This window comes from Sebastes umbrosus, chromosome 10 (assembly GCF_015220745.1).
Source record: "Sebastes umbrosus isolate fSebUmb1 chromosome 10, fSebUmb1.pri, whole genome shotgun sequence".
NCBI classification, from domain to species: Eukaryota; Metazoa; Chordata; class Actinopteri; order Perciformes; family Sebastidae; genus Sebastes; species Sebastes umbrosus.
Genome location: NC_051278.1, coordinates 21,972,048 through 21,988,991, shown reverse-complemented (window position 1 = coordinate 21,988,991; position 16,944 = coordinate 21,972,048). Strand labels below are relative to the sequence as shown.

General features: G+C 41.3%; 2 protein-coding genes across 3 annotated transcripts in view; both read left to right on the top strand.

Moving 5' to 3' along the window:
• The window catches only part of adam12 (ADAM metallopeptidase domain 12), a 112,197-nt gene extending 108,581 nt beyond the window's left edge, over positions 1-3,616 (top strand). For both annotated transcript variants that reach the window (XM_037783250.1, XM_037783251.1), the window contains exon 23: positions 963-3,616. In XM_037783250.1, the coding sequence (XP_037639178.1) occupies positions 963-1,014 (52 nt within the window). In that variant the 3' untranslated portion in view covers positions 1,015-3,616. The remainder of the gene's footprint in view (positions 1-962) is intronic.
• A 1,997-nt stretch (positions 3,617-5,613) lies between these two features.
• Positions 5,614-16,943, top strand: dhx32b (DEAH (Asp-Glu-Ala-His) box polypeptide 32b). The gene is made up of 11 exons (XM_037781413.1): positions 5,614-6,654; positions 6,817-7,010; positions 7,547-7,925; positions 8,012-8,248; positions 9,424-9,517; positions 9,606-9,755; positions 11,663-11,854; positions 11,942-12,082; positions 12,281-12,471; positions 14,588-14,778; positions 15,941-16,943. Exons 1-11 carry the CDS (start codon positions 6,373-6,375, stop codon positions 16,113-16,115), a joined length of 2,226 nt encoding a protein of 741 aa, XP_037637341.1. The 5' UTR covers positions 5,614-6,372; the 3' UTR covers positions 16,116-16,943.
• The last annotated feature ends 1 nt before the right edge of the window (position 16,944 follows it).

Here is a 16,944-nt window from a genome sequence, read left to right as displayed (position 1 = left end):
ATGTGCCCCAATACTAGATATAGTGTGATAAGAGAAACTCTCTTTTCAGCCTAACGGATTTGGAAATGTATTCACATTCACAAGCCCAGAGAACACTTCCAGCAAAGGAAATAAAAAAATTTCAGTTGCAGTCACAAATGGGTTAATGACCGTCGTGAGCATGAGGGACACTTGCCCCCTCTTCTCACTAGTGAACCTCCTAATACATTTTCTCATCAATTTCATCTTTTTTTAGACTCTCGTGACACTCATTAATTTCCTATTTGCTCATATGCTGTATTCATAATTTCATCCAGACAGTTGGGAGTGCTGGTCTGATTGTTTTTTTTTTACCCCTTTTGCGCTACACCACTTGGGGAAAATCATTTTCAGACTGATTTGAGAATACCCTCCTCAAAAAACTTAAAAGTGGCTCATTTGCAGTGTTTCCTGGTTTATTAAGCTGCTTTTATTGTCTTTGTGCATGAGACATGATAGCTTTATTACACCGCTCTAACCTTGTGCTGCTGTAGCAAGGGTGTAGGTTTCTTTTCGGCATTGGTAGGGACACATATGAATTCATAAACCCCTGGGCTTTAATAGCTCATACTGTATGTGTTTCAGCAAGATTTCTGCTCATGTTCAAATATCAACCATATGAAAACCTCCGCCCTTATGCTGTGTACACTTTACAATTTCAATTCAATCAAAAATGTTATTACAGTCGATCCAGCCCATTGAGATTACCATCGTGACTTTTAAGTGACTTGTGTTTATTCAGACAAGTTAAATTGCCATCAGATTAACGCAGCGAGGTGCATGTCTGAAAGGGGATGTTTTGCATTAGTATATACTGTAGTGTATAACATGGATTTGTATTTCATACAAAATCATGCACGTTACGTTGCTGATTGCATTTGGGATAACACAAAATTGTATCTTTACTGTGGTGATGACGTCGTGTATTCATGCTTACGTTTCAGACCTGTGCCGATGTTGCCCTACAGACCACCAAAGACTCATAAGGACAGCTGAGCTCTTGACGTCATGGACGCGTAGATCTCCCACCAACAGAAGGAGACTTTCTTGATTTGCACTAATTACTGAGACTCTGTGAGACCTTTTCGGACAGTCGGAAGTATCCCAGAGTTTCCAGTGAAAGGGGGCTGACATCACACCTCGGTGCTACGCCTCTAAAAGGTGCTTTTGTTGTCCTCACTCAGGTACCAATGAACTATTTATCTATTTAACTATTTAACTGCGATATCACCACTTTGTGCACAGGACATCAAGAGTGATTTTTTCCCCAGTGGAAAAGTTTAGAAAAGAAGGAAACATGGTGTAATTTAGAATATTTTTTTTGCATTCTTTGGTGACTTTTATACTTTTTTTTCTCAAATGAAATGCTGAAATATATCTGATGTTTTTTATAACCAGTTAAGTTGCTTGAATATTTGAAGCGCAAAAGAGTTTTTGTTTTGGACTAAAATGAAGATAAAGGGAAATGGAGCACAACTCGGCACATTGTCAGTGTAGCGTGTGAGCCGTGGAGCAATGCTATTTATTCAGTTTTTCACATTTTTAATGATGTATTCAATACCAAATACATCTTTTCTATCCATGTTGCCACGGTGCTACAAATTAGATATTAATCAAATCTTTTTTTTGGACTCATATTGAACCCTCACACTACGTTTTTATTGTGGGATTAATCCGATCAACTCATTTTACCGCCTCACAGTCAGGCACTTTTATTCCCTTATAAATTCATTTTTGCGGAAAAGTACTAAACAGGAAAAGTACTTTTCACACATTTCAGACTGACACACTGCTCGGGGCATGTGTTGGACGCTCCACATGTTCTCCTGATAACTGGCAGACGCTTGCGGAGTCTCGACAGATTCGACAGACTGATTGTGTTCCAGAGAATTACACCAACACCAAATAATTCAGCATTAACTCTGGTGTTTGTATGTTTAACGTTCACGCTCACTTTGTCCTCGAGTGTGCGAGCCAAGCTGGATGACTTCAGCGCTGTGAGCTCTCCAAGCTCCCCCTCGACCGTGTCCAAATAGATGTTTTACCGTATCTGTCCCGTCTTTTTCCGCCTTCACAACATTCCATTTGGATTTTGTATGGCTTTAATATTCTTGAACTCTGAGATTAATCACGCATTCACAGCATCGTTCATCAGATTCAGAGCTTGGCGTTGCACTTTGAGTTTTTTGCCCTTGATGTTATTTGTTGTTGACTTGCTGTTATACAAAGGAGGGATTCAACTGGTAAAAACTTCACAGCGCACTTCTTTTCCCTACGTCAGCGTGTCCAGAATGATTGAAGTCAGTAAAAACCCTCCATACCTGCGTTGCATTCGTGTACAGAAGTGTGCAAGTAATGCTTTTTCTTGTTTTGGAAGTGTTCAGATGTGTTCGACAGTCAGAGTAACCGCTCTCCGCTGGAAAATATTTGTTTGTGCTGTGTCGATTAGTCGTTAAATGTTTATGCCATTTGTAAATCCTAAATGTATGTTTTTATTTCCATAACTGTAATATGTTTAAAAGCCATTGTAAAGTGTAAATATTGTATGTCAGTTATCATTTCTGTTCTTTTTTGAGACGAGTCTGATTGCCACCGCCGCGGAGGGGTGTTCCTGTAGAGCTCGACTGGAACACCCACTGTTTTGATTGGCTCTTATGTGTTACAAGGACGCACACTTTTTCTTCTTCTCTACTTTCTCAACGCACAGTTCATTCTGGCTGTTATTACCGTACGTCCTTCATCATAAAGACACAAAAAAAAGGCAGCAGACAACAGTAAACTAAGATGAGCAGTAATCCTATGTTATGACTCGGTCAATAATTATCTTCTGTAGGCTATATGAGGACATTTGGATGTGCATAATAGCAGTTCAAGCACACATATTTGGATATTGTGAATTTCTGTTCAGCCACCACGCCGACAGCAGAAAGGCCAGGCATACCCGAGATTTGTCCCCAGTATCCAAGGCAGCTCCTTCCTTTAAAATCCCGCTATGTAGCTAAAAAAGGAATTCACATTTTACTACGAGCATCATTACATTATTAGCTTCGGTGGATGTTTAATTGCATGCTGGAAGCTAGCTTTGTTACGGTCAAATTGGTACAAATGACCTATATTAATGTAACACTAAGCAATTACTTAGCTTAGTTTGTCCCACTTGTTTCATCAAAGTCACAAATAATGGTGAAATGATTTAAGAATTTTAGTTAAATCATACTTAGAACCGAATGCATAGCTACTGATTTGACTGACACGAACAGGACAATATAGTTACTGGGCAAAAAAAGAAGTCAGTAGCTACGTGGGCGTTCCTGTTCTACATAAACCAATAATCAATCAATAATCAATAATAATAACCCCCTCCCCCACGGCTGCAATCAGACTCTAATGTCTTTTTTTATTTTTTTTTACAAGCACAGTAATATAAGAACTGCTTTGAGGTCGTGCCCCGTTCACACTGGGTGGTGAAAACATGATTTTGAAGATTGCAACCTATAACTTGTAGGCCAGAGACAAATGTTTCAGGATAACATTTGAATCGAGAGATTTTATTGATGAAATCAGAGCCAAATAAAAGTTCCTCTATGACTGTTCATAACAAGACTTTTTAATTGCATTCCAGCTTTGATGTATTAAAAAAATAACTTCAAAAAGTGTTACAGCGAAAAAGCTTTCGAGAAACTTTTTAAAACCACAAGTGGCTGTTTAAGAGATAAATAAGGGCTCATAAGAAAAACATTTTCACCATTTGATGAACATGAATAATTACGTGGTGCCATTTTTTTGTTTTTGTTTGTTTGTTTTTTTGGTCTCTGAGAGGATGATTGTGCCTGAAGCTCAGTCTGCAAAATGCAACCCACCCCATAAGAAAGCCACCAAAAGTCACCATGACAAACAAAAACAAGAAAACCAAGATGCTTTTCTCATCCTTTCCTCTAATAAACAACAACCAACAAACACTCATTGTCTTAAAATTACACAAAAATAAGTGTTGAGGAAAAACACTTATGGTATGTGTGTAATTTTCCCCAAATGAAAGTGTTACCTCATTCTCTATGAGGGTCTGCTTTGCTGTGCAAACTCTGACAGAGCAGCCCATCATGGTTGTTCAACACTGCCACCTGCCAGACAACCCTGGTCATTACAAAACTAACTGAAGTGCTTCCCTTCCCTCCAGTTTAATCTTGTTATCTTGCCTTAATGTGCTCCCTCGAGCCACAGGGTGAAGTTGACCTTGAGTCCTGATTAAGGACCAGCTCCACACAAACACGTGTTGAATTAGACCACTACTGGGAAAGAATACAAAAATAAGAAAAACCCTTGACCTCTAAGCTGTGTGCTGCTCTAAGCATGACTGAACCAAAAGAAATGATCCATATCAACGTCTGTAATCAACTAAAAACATTCACAGATTGTTTTTGTTTTGTTTTGAATGAAACATAATGAAACAGAAGTCAGTGATATTTTTTTCGGGGTATATAATGTTATGGCATCATATTAAAGACGACCTATAATGCTTATTTTTAGGTGCATAGTTGTATTTTGGGCAACATGCTTTAATGTTCAAAAAACACTTTTATTTTTGTCATACCGGCTGTGCTCCAGCATCTCTTTTCACCCTCTTTGTTGACATCGCCGGGCCGGCCACGCATGTTTTTAGTGCATATGAGCGTGCCCCATTGGCCGCCACTCTGCACTGCTCTCATACGGCGGTTACAGATCCGTCCCGACTGACGGCGTTGTTGTGAAAACATAGCGCCCACCCTCTGGTCCCCCCCCCCCAGGTTAACACTGTCACCTCTGCCAGCAGTGTTGCCGTTGTTTGCACTGTTAGCACCGTTAGGTGCGAGCCGCCGGCTCAGCTGTCGCCATGTTGAGAGCCGTGCGGAGGCAATAGAAATGCTCCGAATCTCACATTTAGCCCCTTTAACTTTCATTGACAAAAAAAATGGTTGAATAAAAACATTAAAGGGACTGTTTGTAAGAATCAGAAATTGGTTGTAACAGCGACACCTGTGGCCGTTAAGTCAACGAAAGTCAGCGTCCTGTTGCTCGCGCTCGCCCGTGTGCACGCTCTACCTGAATGTGAGCGAGCATCCGTCAAAACAGTGAGGCGACACACGTCAGCTAAAACCACAATATCACTCTATATTTCACCTGCTTGGCAGTAATGTTAGCTGACCAGACGAAGGTCTCTCCATGAATCACTGCTGATCCTAGTGTTGGCTTTTTCTGCCTCCCGACCGCGGCCGGAGGGCGAGCTGAGCGAGCGAGAATGAGCGCGCTGTGTGATCGAAGGCAAGCAGGCAGGCAGCAGAGCAGAGTACAGCAGAGACTCTGGCCCTGGAGACCAAAGCTACGGTCTCCCCCGCGTCCTCCGACCGCGGCCAACACTGTTTTGCAAGACGGGCTTCACTAGATAGAACTTTGCGGTTTTGGTGCTTCGGTGTAGTTTGTGTTGGAGTCTGAGTCTGAACAGCGTAGCCACAAGTGAGCGCGCATGGGACACCGACCTGCAATGATTTATACGTGTAAGAAGTTACAAACAGTCCCTTTAAGTGGTTTTAGTTTGAACAGTACCAGTTATCAGCCACTTGTGGGTGCTAAAAACATTGTCCAAATTTCTTAGTGGGAAGGAATTGTTCGTCATTTTGGTAACTATACTTACTATATACTGTCTTACCCAGAGACAGAAGATTTAACTGCGATACCACTCTCATGTCTGTACGGGAAGTAAAAGTACACCAGTTTTTTTCGATACAGTTACCAAACGACAGCTTTTCTTTTGTTTTTTTTCTTAGATGTGACTCTAAAATTGAAAGACTGTAGGTGTTTGTAAGTGCAGTAACACTGTGGAGGATGAAAATAGATCAGACATTTGTTCTAACCTCTTAGTTTTACAGGTCTTCATTTTCTGGCACAACCGTTTGTTGTTGGATGTAGAAATAAATTGTCTCAGTTTGTCAAGCACTGGGATAATTCATTTCTTAATTACTAAATTGAACCACAGTTGATAAATAAATGCATTTTGCATTATGTACAGCTTGTGGCCTTTGCGTGTGAGCCAGTTCTCATTGTAAACATCAGACCGCTCTGAGTCTCAGCCCATCTATCTCTGTCTGACTGTGTGTGTGTGTGTGTGTGTGTGTGTGTCATCTGCACTTCTATGGGATTAGTGGGCACATGACAACACTGGGCTGGCCGCCTAGTGAGCCGCCTTTCATTTGGCTTCACTGTGCGGAGGCGGTCTGTGCTCTGTCCAACAGTTTTACTGAGAGCGGGAGATTTCCAAACTTCATTTCTTTGGATCTGTAAATGAAGTCTTAACTGGACCAGACTGGGAGCTGGCTTGCGATGGCGCAGGACGTTACCAGTTTAAGTGGAGAGGATTACTTTGAGGGGGAATCACCCTGTTGTTCAGACACGGACGCTTTGAGTCCGGGACACAAAGACTATGATGACATTTTGGAGCTTAATCAGTTTGATGGACTGCCTTATTCCTCCAGGTTTTACAAATTGCTGAGAGAAAGGAAAGAGCTGCCAGTGTGGAGAGCAAAGTGTGAATTCATGGACACTTTGGCCAAAGGACGGTTTGTCATTGTCAGTGGCTCTGCCAAAACTGGGAGAAGTTCTCAAGTGAGTACTGTGGGGGCATTTGACACAGCCATGGAAGATATTGCACATTTCATTCATGCAACAACTTAGTTACAGGGAGATATTCTAACCCTCTTATTATCAACTCGTAATGGGGATGCTTCTGAGATGTAAACAACTCCTCTCACTTTTATTTTGAAACAGATTCCCCAGTGGTGTGCTGAGTTCTGCCTGTCAGTCCAGTTCCAGCACGGCATGGTGGTTTGTACCCAGATTCACGCTCAGCAGGCAGTAGATCTCGCCTTGAGAGTGGCTGATGAGATGGACGTCAACATCGGTCATGAAGTCGGGTACAGCATCCCTTTGGAAACATGTTCCACTAATGACACAGTCCTCAGGTATGGTAAAAAACAGCACTTCTTACTTTCAAACGCAGTGTTTCTCTTAACTTCTTTCCCTCTTGTTGCCGGGTTACAATAAAGCACAGCTAAATCACCCCCCCCCCTTTTCTTATTCACAAGAGAGAAGTGAACAAAAGGCCTGAGGGGGCTCTTTTCAGGGCCTCCTTCACAGCTGCCCCGGCTCCCTGTCTGCCCATATGTCACACTCCCTCATGTTGGTCGCTCGTAAGTCAGCTGGAGGGACAAAGAGACTCAGCACATTGAGGGGAGAAAGATCAGATAAAACAGGCAGCCGGCAAGCACGAAAGGATCCACTCCTCAGACTAATTATCAGAGTAAATTACACTAATAGGGGCAAAGCTGAAGTGTAGACAAAGTGCCTTTCATTAAGATGCCATTCTGAGGTTTCTCTCTTGCAGCCTGGAGGCGTACAATTAAAGAAACCTGAGGATTTATTTCAGGCTATTATGAATTTGAATACAGTGTTTGCTTCCTCTGAATGTCAAGCATCATTTTATCCCGCCACCACACAGGTACTGCACTGATGACATGCTCCTGAGAGAGATGATGTCAGACCCTTTGCTCGAGCGCTACGGCGTGGTAGTCGTGGACCAGGCCCACCAGAGGACCGTAGCCACCGACGTGCTCCGGGGTCTGCTGAAGGACATCGCCCTGCAGAGACCGGAGCTCCGCGTGGTCCTCCTCACGGCGGTCGAACCCGGCCCAAAGCCGCTGGCCCATTTCACCGGGTCGCCGGCGTTGCCTCTGATTCTCCTGGAGAGCCCGGGCGCAAGGGAGGTGGTGCACAGCAGCACAGGTGACAGCTACTTCTGCTCTGCTCTCCGTCTGGTGCTGGAGATCCACCACTCTGAAGAGGAGGGAGATGTGGTCGTGTTTCTGGTGACGACGCAGGTAAAAAAAAGCAGCACCGCATGAAGGAATTGGCAGTCTGAGAATGTCTTCCTCTGACTTCATCTTCTGTGTTTACGCTCCATCAGGAGATAGATCTAGCCCATGACATCCTGTGTCATGAGGGGCACAGTTTACACCCTGATCTGGGTGAGCTCCTGCCCGTTGCTGTGCACCCTGGCCAGCCTGGGAATCTACCAATCCTGGGGGAGGAGGAGACTGGCCGGACCCGCAGAGTGTTCCTCACATCCAGCCCAAACGAGGACTTCTTCTGGGCTGTCAGCTCAATAAGATTTGTCATCGATGCTGGGCTTGAGAAAAGATATGTAAGTTAGTCTTTATTTGTTCCAGTGTTATACAGTAAATCATTTAGCTGTTAATGTAGAAACACACCAGAAGTGGGCATGTATATTTTAGGGTTCCCCCCATGATGTAGAATGATGGTGAATAAAACAATTCACCATGTTGAGCAGAGATTATATCTTTGTTTGTTTTTTATATATTTTTTTTAATATATTCTTTTTGTAATATTAAAAACAGATCGCATGATTGTTCATAGTTAATCGTGATTAATCAACATGGCAGTGGGCAAATATGCTTGCTTTATGCAAATATATGCATATATTTATTATTGGAAATCAATTATCAACACAAAACTATTATAAATATAGTCCAGAAACCCTCACAGGTACTGCATTTAGCATAAAAAATATGCTCAAATTATAACATGGCAAACTCAAGCCCAACAGGCAACAACAGCTGTCAGTGTGTCAGTGTGCTGACTTGACTATGACTTGCCCCAAACTGCATGTGATTATCATAAAGTGGGCATGTCTGTAAAGGGGAGACTCGTGGGTACCCATAGAACCCATTTTCATTCACACATCTTGAGGTCAGAGGTCAAGGGACCCCTTTGAAAATGGCCATGCCAGTTTATCCTTCCAAAATGTATTTATTTAATTTATTGGTGACAAGCTATTATGACATGAATTCCTTAGGTTTTCTAGTTTTATATGATACTAGTATCTTCACTCTAGCTTTAAAACTGAGCCCGCTTCAAAATAAAAATCGCAAGTTGCATTAATGCGGTAAAGAAATCAATGGCGTTAAAACAAATTTGCTTTAATGCGTTATCACGTTAACTTTGACATCCCTAATTAAAAAGCAATGATTTGGGGGATTATACAGATATTGCTTCTCAGAAACACCAGAGCCAGTGAGACAAAACTCTGCTATTTTATCATTTTTTATTATTTATGCCATAACCCATTAACGTACAACAATAAATCAAGATCTTGGCACTCCGTATATCCACAGTTTTCACTTTAGATTTGTGTAAATGTTTCATTAAATGTCATTATGAAACTCCTCAAAACCTTCCTCTTCACCCAGGCTTTTGGTCTTCAATAACTCCAATTATCCGTCTATCTTTGCTTTAAATGGAACAGGGCCATAATTAGTTGCACTTGTGTTTACTCTGCAATGTGTGATGCTGTTGCAGGTTTACAACCCCAGGATCAGGACAAACTCGGTCATCGTTCAGCCAATCAGCGCGGGTCAAGCCAAGAGTCGCAAGCAGCTGGCAGCTCCAACCGGTGAGAAGTTCAACTTTTGCAAAAACACTTTTTGATGTGAATCTCTGGCTTCCTGTCCTGTCTGAAAAAACATCTTTCTATCCTGTAGGCAAGTGTTTCTGTCTGTACCCAGAGGACAGGCAGCTTCCTGTTGAGGTACCCCCACATGTTGTGGAGTCTGACATCACGTCCACTGTGCTCTTCTTGAAGAGGATGGAGATTGCTGGACTGGGCCACTGTGACTTCATCGACAGGCCAGGTGAGATTTACATAAAGAGGCAAAATGAGTATTTTTATGGCCGTTTGTATTGGCTAAGCCCCTGGCGTTCGACTAAATGTCACATCATCCTCGGTGATAATGAGGTGAACTTTGGGTTCAGTCAGTCCGCTCTCTTTTGTTCCAACACACAGGAACTTTTTTTTTATTGGGAGGCAGTGAGCCGTGCCTCAGCTGAACTGACAGCTCCTGTTCTGCAAGCATCCTTTTAGAGCTGACCTGCTTCCGTGTGCTTTTGTTCCTCTGGATTTATTCACCCCCACTAACACACACACACACACACACACACACACAGTGAGCCTCCCATTAGTTGATTAGATCCTAAACATAGTGTTGGTCTGTGGGAGTGTAGATGATAATAAAGAGCATGTATGGTGGATTTAATTCCTTCCTCTTGCTCCTTCTCTATCTCTGTGTCCATGTCTCTTTGTTTCACCGTGGTGGAAAAACATGTTTGTTGCAAAGACAGAGTAGAAAATCTCATTTGTACCATGACATGCTTTTCATTTTGCATAGTGATGCATGGCAGATGTTGGGGAGGATTATACAATCCTAATCTTCTGCTGCCTTTTTACTCGGAGCATGCCCACCAGGGTGCCAATATACTGTAGGGGGATTGTTCCAGTGGGTCATCACTGTGGATTACAGTTTGGACAGCATGACAACTAAAAAAAAAATAATCCATAACAATTTTAGCCAAAGTGTATTTGTATGTAATTAATTATTTTAAATACTAGACAGTCATAAAGACATGTACTGGTTCTCTACAGGATTTGGGTCCCAGTTTAAAGGGTAACTTTGGTATTTTTTCAACCCCTATTTTCTCATATGACTAATGGGGACAACATATTTTGAAACTGGTCCAGTATTGAGGGAGTATGCTGCGAGAGGAGAGAGGAGTTCCGGTGTTGTCAGAGTTTGTTATGTTGGACTACAGAAAGTGTAGCTTAGTGTTATCTAAAACATGTTCAATGTCATGGCTGAATATTTAGATGATTTCCACAATGTGGAGATTTTAGAACGAGACTTCTCTGAGCGAGACACACAATAACAAACCGTTATTCTTTGCGTAGGTTACAACATTGGTACATTTTTGTCTATGAGATCATCTCTGCCAAATTTCCTACTTACTTAAGCCAGAAGTTTGTATTTCTCCAAAACAGTTCTAATCTAAAATCACATGAATGGCTTCAGTTTAAAGTGCCTTCTATCAGTACAGAAGCTGGCAAAACAAGCCTCTTCCACTACGGTCCCTGTTCCTGGAACGATCTGCAGGCCAAGCTTAAACTTAAGACCCTTATCTCTTTAAAGGATTTTAAACATAGAATAAAGGAAAAGGTCACTGCTAGCTGCAGTTGCTTCAATTAAATAAGAAACACATGACCAACATGCTAACCAGTTAATGAACTGTATGATGTAATGTATTTTGTCGTACTTATTGTTGCTGCCGTGATTCATTGTTGTTGTCTTCTTATGTGTTGGACGCTGCTATTTGATTCTGTATTGGCTAGGTCTCATTTGTAAAAGAGGTTTTAATCTCAATGTGACTTCCTAGTTAAATAAAGGTTATATACGGACCGAAATGTAAGAAAAAGTTTTTTTTTTTCTCTTTAGGGTCCTTTCTATAATGTTGTCAGACACTTATAATAACAATCTGAGCCTGTCAGTGGCAGAAACAAGCACTTTTAGTGGATGTAAACTGACGGTGCCAGGTTGCCCGCAGCGATTACATTACAGCTCGTTTGGACCAGTTTCAAAAGTTGTTGTCCCTATTAGTCACTTAGACACAGTAACATGGGAAAATAGGATCCACCAAAGTTATTCTTTGACTAAGGTTTAATTTTGTACAATAAAAAACATTGTATGATCTGAAAACCTTTCCAACCCAGATCCTGAAGGCCTAATGCAGGCTTTGGAGGAGCTGGACTACCTCGCAGCTCTGGATAATGATGGCAACCTGTCTGAGATGGGCATCATCATGTCCGAGCTCCCCTTGGAGCCCCAAATGGCCAAGACTCTGCTCGCCTCCTGCGAGTTTGACTGTGTCAGCGAGGTGGTCGTCATCGCCGCCATGCTAACAGGTAACATGTCTTAACAAATATCTGTTAGTATGTAGTGAACGGTCAGCTCTAAACATCACATTGATCTTGTGGATCTTTTTTTTTTAGCACCAACTTGCTTCACGGTTCCCTCTGTGGACCTGAAGCCAGAGGCGACCCAGTGCCACATGAAGTTCCAGCACCCGGAGGGAGATCACTTCACCCTCGTCAATATCTACAAGGCCTTTAAACAGTTCCAGCAGGATCCATGTGAGTTTAGAGAGCATCACCTACATACACACATACACAAACACACAGATGGTGTAGAGAAAAATCATTGTAACTGTTACCAACAAGTTTATTGGTCTTAAATAATGATATTAAAGGGCATAATTGCAATGATCACAATAAATTATAATGAGAATGAAGTCTTCCTATAATCACCTCCTTGCCTCTGTCTTCTTTAAGGCTGTGATGTGGAGAAGTGGTGTAGGGATTTCTATCTGAACCACGCCGCTCTGCTGATGGCTGACGCTCTTCGTACTGAGCTCACCGACACTCTGAAGAGGATCGAGCTGCCCGTCTCGATGCCCGCCTTTGGTTCCCAAAGCAACACTGTCAACATTAAGAGAGCCCTGCTGGCAGGTTTCTTCATGCAGGTCAGAAAACATCACTTCATTATACCACTCAACAAAAACATAAGAGAAATGATTAGATCAACATCGACTCATGAGCTTACAACATTTCAGCTTACATCAAACACCTGGAGTCCTCCTGAAGACTCTTAAAGGATATTAAACTCCTCTAAGTGGAACTAAATGTAACAATGTGGAGTGAGTTTTAATCATGTGTAATTATACTGTGATTTTAGTTTCCACCATTAATCACCATAGAATACGGGGATACTGAAATATTAATGTATTTCTTTTCATTTACTGTAGTGAGTAAGTGATTAAAAATGTGCAATTCAAAAGAAAAATCATCTCATTTCCCAAAAACAGCCCAAATTACATAACAGTCTCAGCTGTGTGGGAGGAGCGTTCATGATCACACACAAAAGAACCAACCACTCAAAACTCCCTCAACCAACAGAAACATACACCATCATTTATTAAAAAATAAAACATTTGACCCAAGTACACAATATACAAATGCCTGTCCTATAACTTTAGATTTGTCCATTATAAATATACTAAATATATATATATACAGCAAAACCCATTTTCGGGACGAGAGGCCCACCAAGAAAAAAACACGTGCACGTTATATCTAGTGGTGGTGTGTAAGAAAGTTTAAAACTGATCTGAAATGGCAACACAACTGTGACAAAACAGCTATTATGTCTACAGTGTTTCAATAAACGTGTAAAGAGAACATTAAGCTCAGTCAGTATAAATATAGGCTCACATCAAACAAAATACAATAGAATAGAAAAATGGCAGGACATAGACCAACTGTGGACGATCCCACAAAAACAACAAGAGGCTGAAGAAGTCCATCTCTATTGTAAAATAGTTTGTTTCATGGTAGAAAAACTTTTTGTATAAAACATGCACGTCAAATATTATGCAGAAACAATAATTTTCCTTTTTTATAACTAATGAGACAAATCTTCAGAATTATTATTTAGCCATAATTGTGCAGCTCTGCCACCATGTCGCCTTCAGTGATGCAATGCACTGAGCTGAACTGAGTTTCATTCTTCAACTGACATTTGAACTGTTGTCAGTGGTTACATAACCTACTGACATTTCGACTGCTTACAGTACACACTTGAACTATCTTCAGCTCTTCCACTTCAACTGCATTCCTCTTTTACTCCTCAAGTGACATTTCAACTGCTTTCAATTAAGGCTGTCAGTTGATTAAAATATTTAATTATGATTAATCACATAGTTTTCCATAGTTAATCGCGATTAATTGTAAATGAATCTAATTTTGTATCTGTTCAAAATGTACCTTAAAGGAAGATTTGTCAAGTATTTAATACTCTTAATAACATGGGAGTGGGCAAATATGCTGCTATATGCAAATGTATGTATATATTCATTATTGGAAATCTATTAACAACACAAAACAATGACAAATATTGTCCAGAAACCCTCACAGGTACTGCATTCAGCATAAAAAATATGCTCAAATCATAACATGGCAAACTGAAGCCCAACAGGCAACAACAGCTGTCAGTGTGTCAGTGTGCTGACTTGACTATGACTTGCTCAAAACTGCATATGATTATCATAAAGTGGGCATGTCTGTAAAGGGGAGACTCGTGGGTACCCATAGAACCCATTTTCATTCACATATCTTGAGGTCAGAGGTCAAGGGACCCCTTTGCAAATGGCAATGCCAGTTTGGAGTGTTATTTAGCCTCCTTCTTGACAAGCTAGATGGTTACTTCCACTTCACCTAGAACTCCTAGCTTCATTTATCACCTACAACTTAAATTTCAACTCCTTTCAATGCTTGAACTGCGACTGCATCTTCACCTTCTTTTAGCATTTGAATTCAACTTCACTCAGTGCCTACACTTAAATCAACACTTTAACTTCTCTCATTTGAAATTGTTGATACAAATACAGTTTGAACTGCAATTTGTCAGCAGAAACTATATTATCTTTAGAGAATTTAGCTTTTTTTCTTGTCGTCTGTTATGTTTTGGCTTTATGTGCACTGTTCCAGGCAAAATCAGTATCAGTATGTACAGTATATCATTAAAGGGACTCCAGTTGTCCCTTTTGTGGAAATCCATCTGACATCTGTGATATCCCTCAGGTGGCGCGGGATGTGGATGGATCAGGGAACTACTTCATTCTGACCCATAAACACGTGGCACAGATCCATCCTCTGTCTGGCTACGGAGCCAAGAGCCCTAAGCTGGGCCTGCCTGAGTGGGTGCTGTTCCACGAGCATTCCTTCTCTGAGGACAACTGCCTCCGCACCGTGACCCACATAACACCGGAGGAGTAAGTCACAGCCTTGTTAACATTTTTGTTCTGTATATTTTAAACCGTCCACTTGTTTTGCAATCACATAACTGACCATACACAGTCTGGTTAACTAGACTGCGGTCCCTTGTTGCTTTAAAAGAACCCAGTAGACCCCCACCCCCATCCCTCAACTCCACCCCTCGTATCTTCCCATTTAAAGAAGCTTAAAAGTAATCAGACGGACACATTCCCTTTCGGTCCAGATGTAAAGCCCCAGTTCAGCAGAGACCAGTCATGCTGGTGCTGAAGGGAGGTATCCTAATCCTGTTCTCAAGTATCGGCTGGTGGGAGAGGGGATTATGGACAGCACAGATCCCTGGGAATGTGGAGCTGCAGCTTAATGGAGGAAGAGAAAGCTCTGCAGCCTTTGTCATGCTCTCTTAGGTTCCCCATTTTGAAATGTGTCAATCCGTTCATTGCAGTTCAAATAGTGTGAGGAGCAGATATACTAAGTATCTGTAAGTACTGTAAGTCTTTTCTCCAACAAAAATCGGAGTCCTTCCAAACCAACCCAAATTGAAGTTTAGTTCAGTTTAGGGTAGTCAATCGATTAAAATATTTTAATTGCAGTTAATCGCATGATGGTCCGTAGTTAATTGCAAATTTTGTATCTGTTCAAAATGTGCCTTAAAGAGTGATTTGTCAAGTATTTAATACTCTTATCAACATGGTAGTGGACAAATATGCTGCTTTATGCAAACGTATGTATATATTTATTACTGGAAATCAATTAACAACATAAAACAATGACACATATAGCATAAAAAAATATGCTCAAATCATAACATGGTAAACTGCAGCCCAACAGGCAACAACAGCTGTCAGTGTGTCAGTGTGTTGACTTGACAATGACTTGCCCCAAACTGCATGTGATTATCATAAAGTGGGCATGTCTGTAAAGAGGAGACTTGTGGGTACCCACAGAACCTATTTTCATTCACATATCTTGAGGTCAGAGGTCAATAGACCCCTTTGAAAATGGCTGTGCCAATTTTTTACTCGCCAAAATTTAGCATTGGTAGTTACCGCTTTAACAGCTTTAACGTTAACTTTGACAGCCCTAGTTCAGTTCCATTCCACACAAATATGATTGTTGACTACTTTCTACCAACAACATTGTCCTCTCCTGTCCTACTAGGTTCATTCAGATGGCACCACTGTATTTTTTCTACAATCTACCGCCTAGCGAGAGCAAAGACATCCTCCAAAACATTTTGACCCATGGAGCTTCACAGTACAGAGAGGAGAACCCTCCAACCTCCCAGGAGGAACCTCAGGAGGAACAGACTTCTGACCGCTGTGTCATACAATGACTGACTGACCCACTGTTCCCAGTGATGGTGATGAAATAACCAGTATTGCACTATATTGCACAGAAACACATTGTCAATTAGTATAATTGATCTTGTAATTTGTTTTGTAGGAGTCATTTCCTTTCATCTGTGCCCCTCATCTTTGTCATCTTGTTGTTTATCTTTAATAGTTTTACAAAGTGCACTAATATATGAAATGGAAACAATAATTGTTGTTTTATCTGGATTTTTTCTGTGCCCTATTATTTATATTTGTGCTTAATCCTCCAATTCAACAGAAAAATATGGTAACTAAATTGTTCTGGATAATTTTCTCGTACTTTAAAAAAAGTCTGATTTTATAAACTACTCATTTATAATTTAGATTCCCGCTGAGATTTTAATTGATTCTGTGGCTCCTTTTCACATCTTACCTTCAGTCACTGTCCAACAGTCAGTCACCCACAGCACTGAGGGTCCAGCCTGATTAATGAGGTGTAGGGACAGTTTGGGCCCTCCTGCAGCTCCATATGGTGCGGATACAGTCCAGTAACGGTGGGGTGACCCAGTTCACCGACGCCGCATTGAAAGCATCATGTCCCCTCTTCAGTGACCCGGGCTGAACGGTGCAGCGAGGACCAGAACCCACAGGGGTACGGTGTCGCCTGACCCACTTAAAATCTTTCACAAACTGTCTTTTGAAGGCAAATCAGCTGCACATAATATGTTTAAAGATCGTTTAGTAGATGTTTAAATGTCACTATAAATGAGCTGAAATAATAGTCCAGTATGTTAGATCATAATGTATATGAGTTATCCAAAGATATCATTAACTAAACTAGAAGTTACA

Bases quoted from the DNA above. Each gene is read 5' to 3' on its own strand.
- dhx32b (XM_037781413.1), top strand. From the start codon at position 6,373: ATGGCGCAGGACGTTACCAGTTTAAGTGGAGAGGATTACTTTGAGGGG. The intron at 7,011-7,546 runs GTATGGTAAAAA...GCCACCACACAG, and splicing joins ACTAATGACACAGTCCTCAG to GTACTGCACTGATGACATGC. The intron at 14,779-15,940 runs GTAAGTCACAGC...CTGTCCTACTAG, and splicing joins ACCCACATAACACCGGAGGA to GTTCATTCAGATGGCACCAC.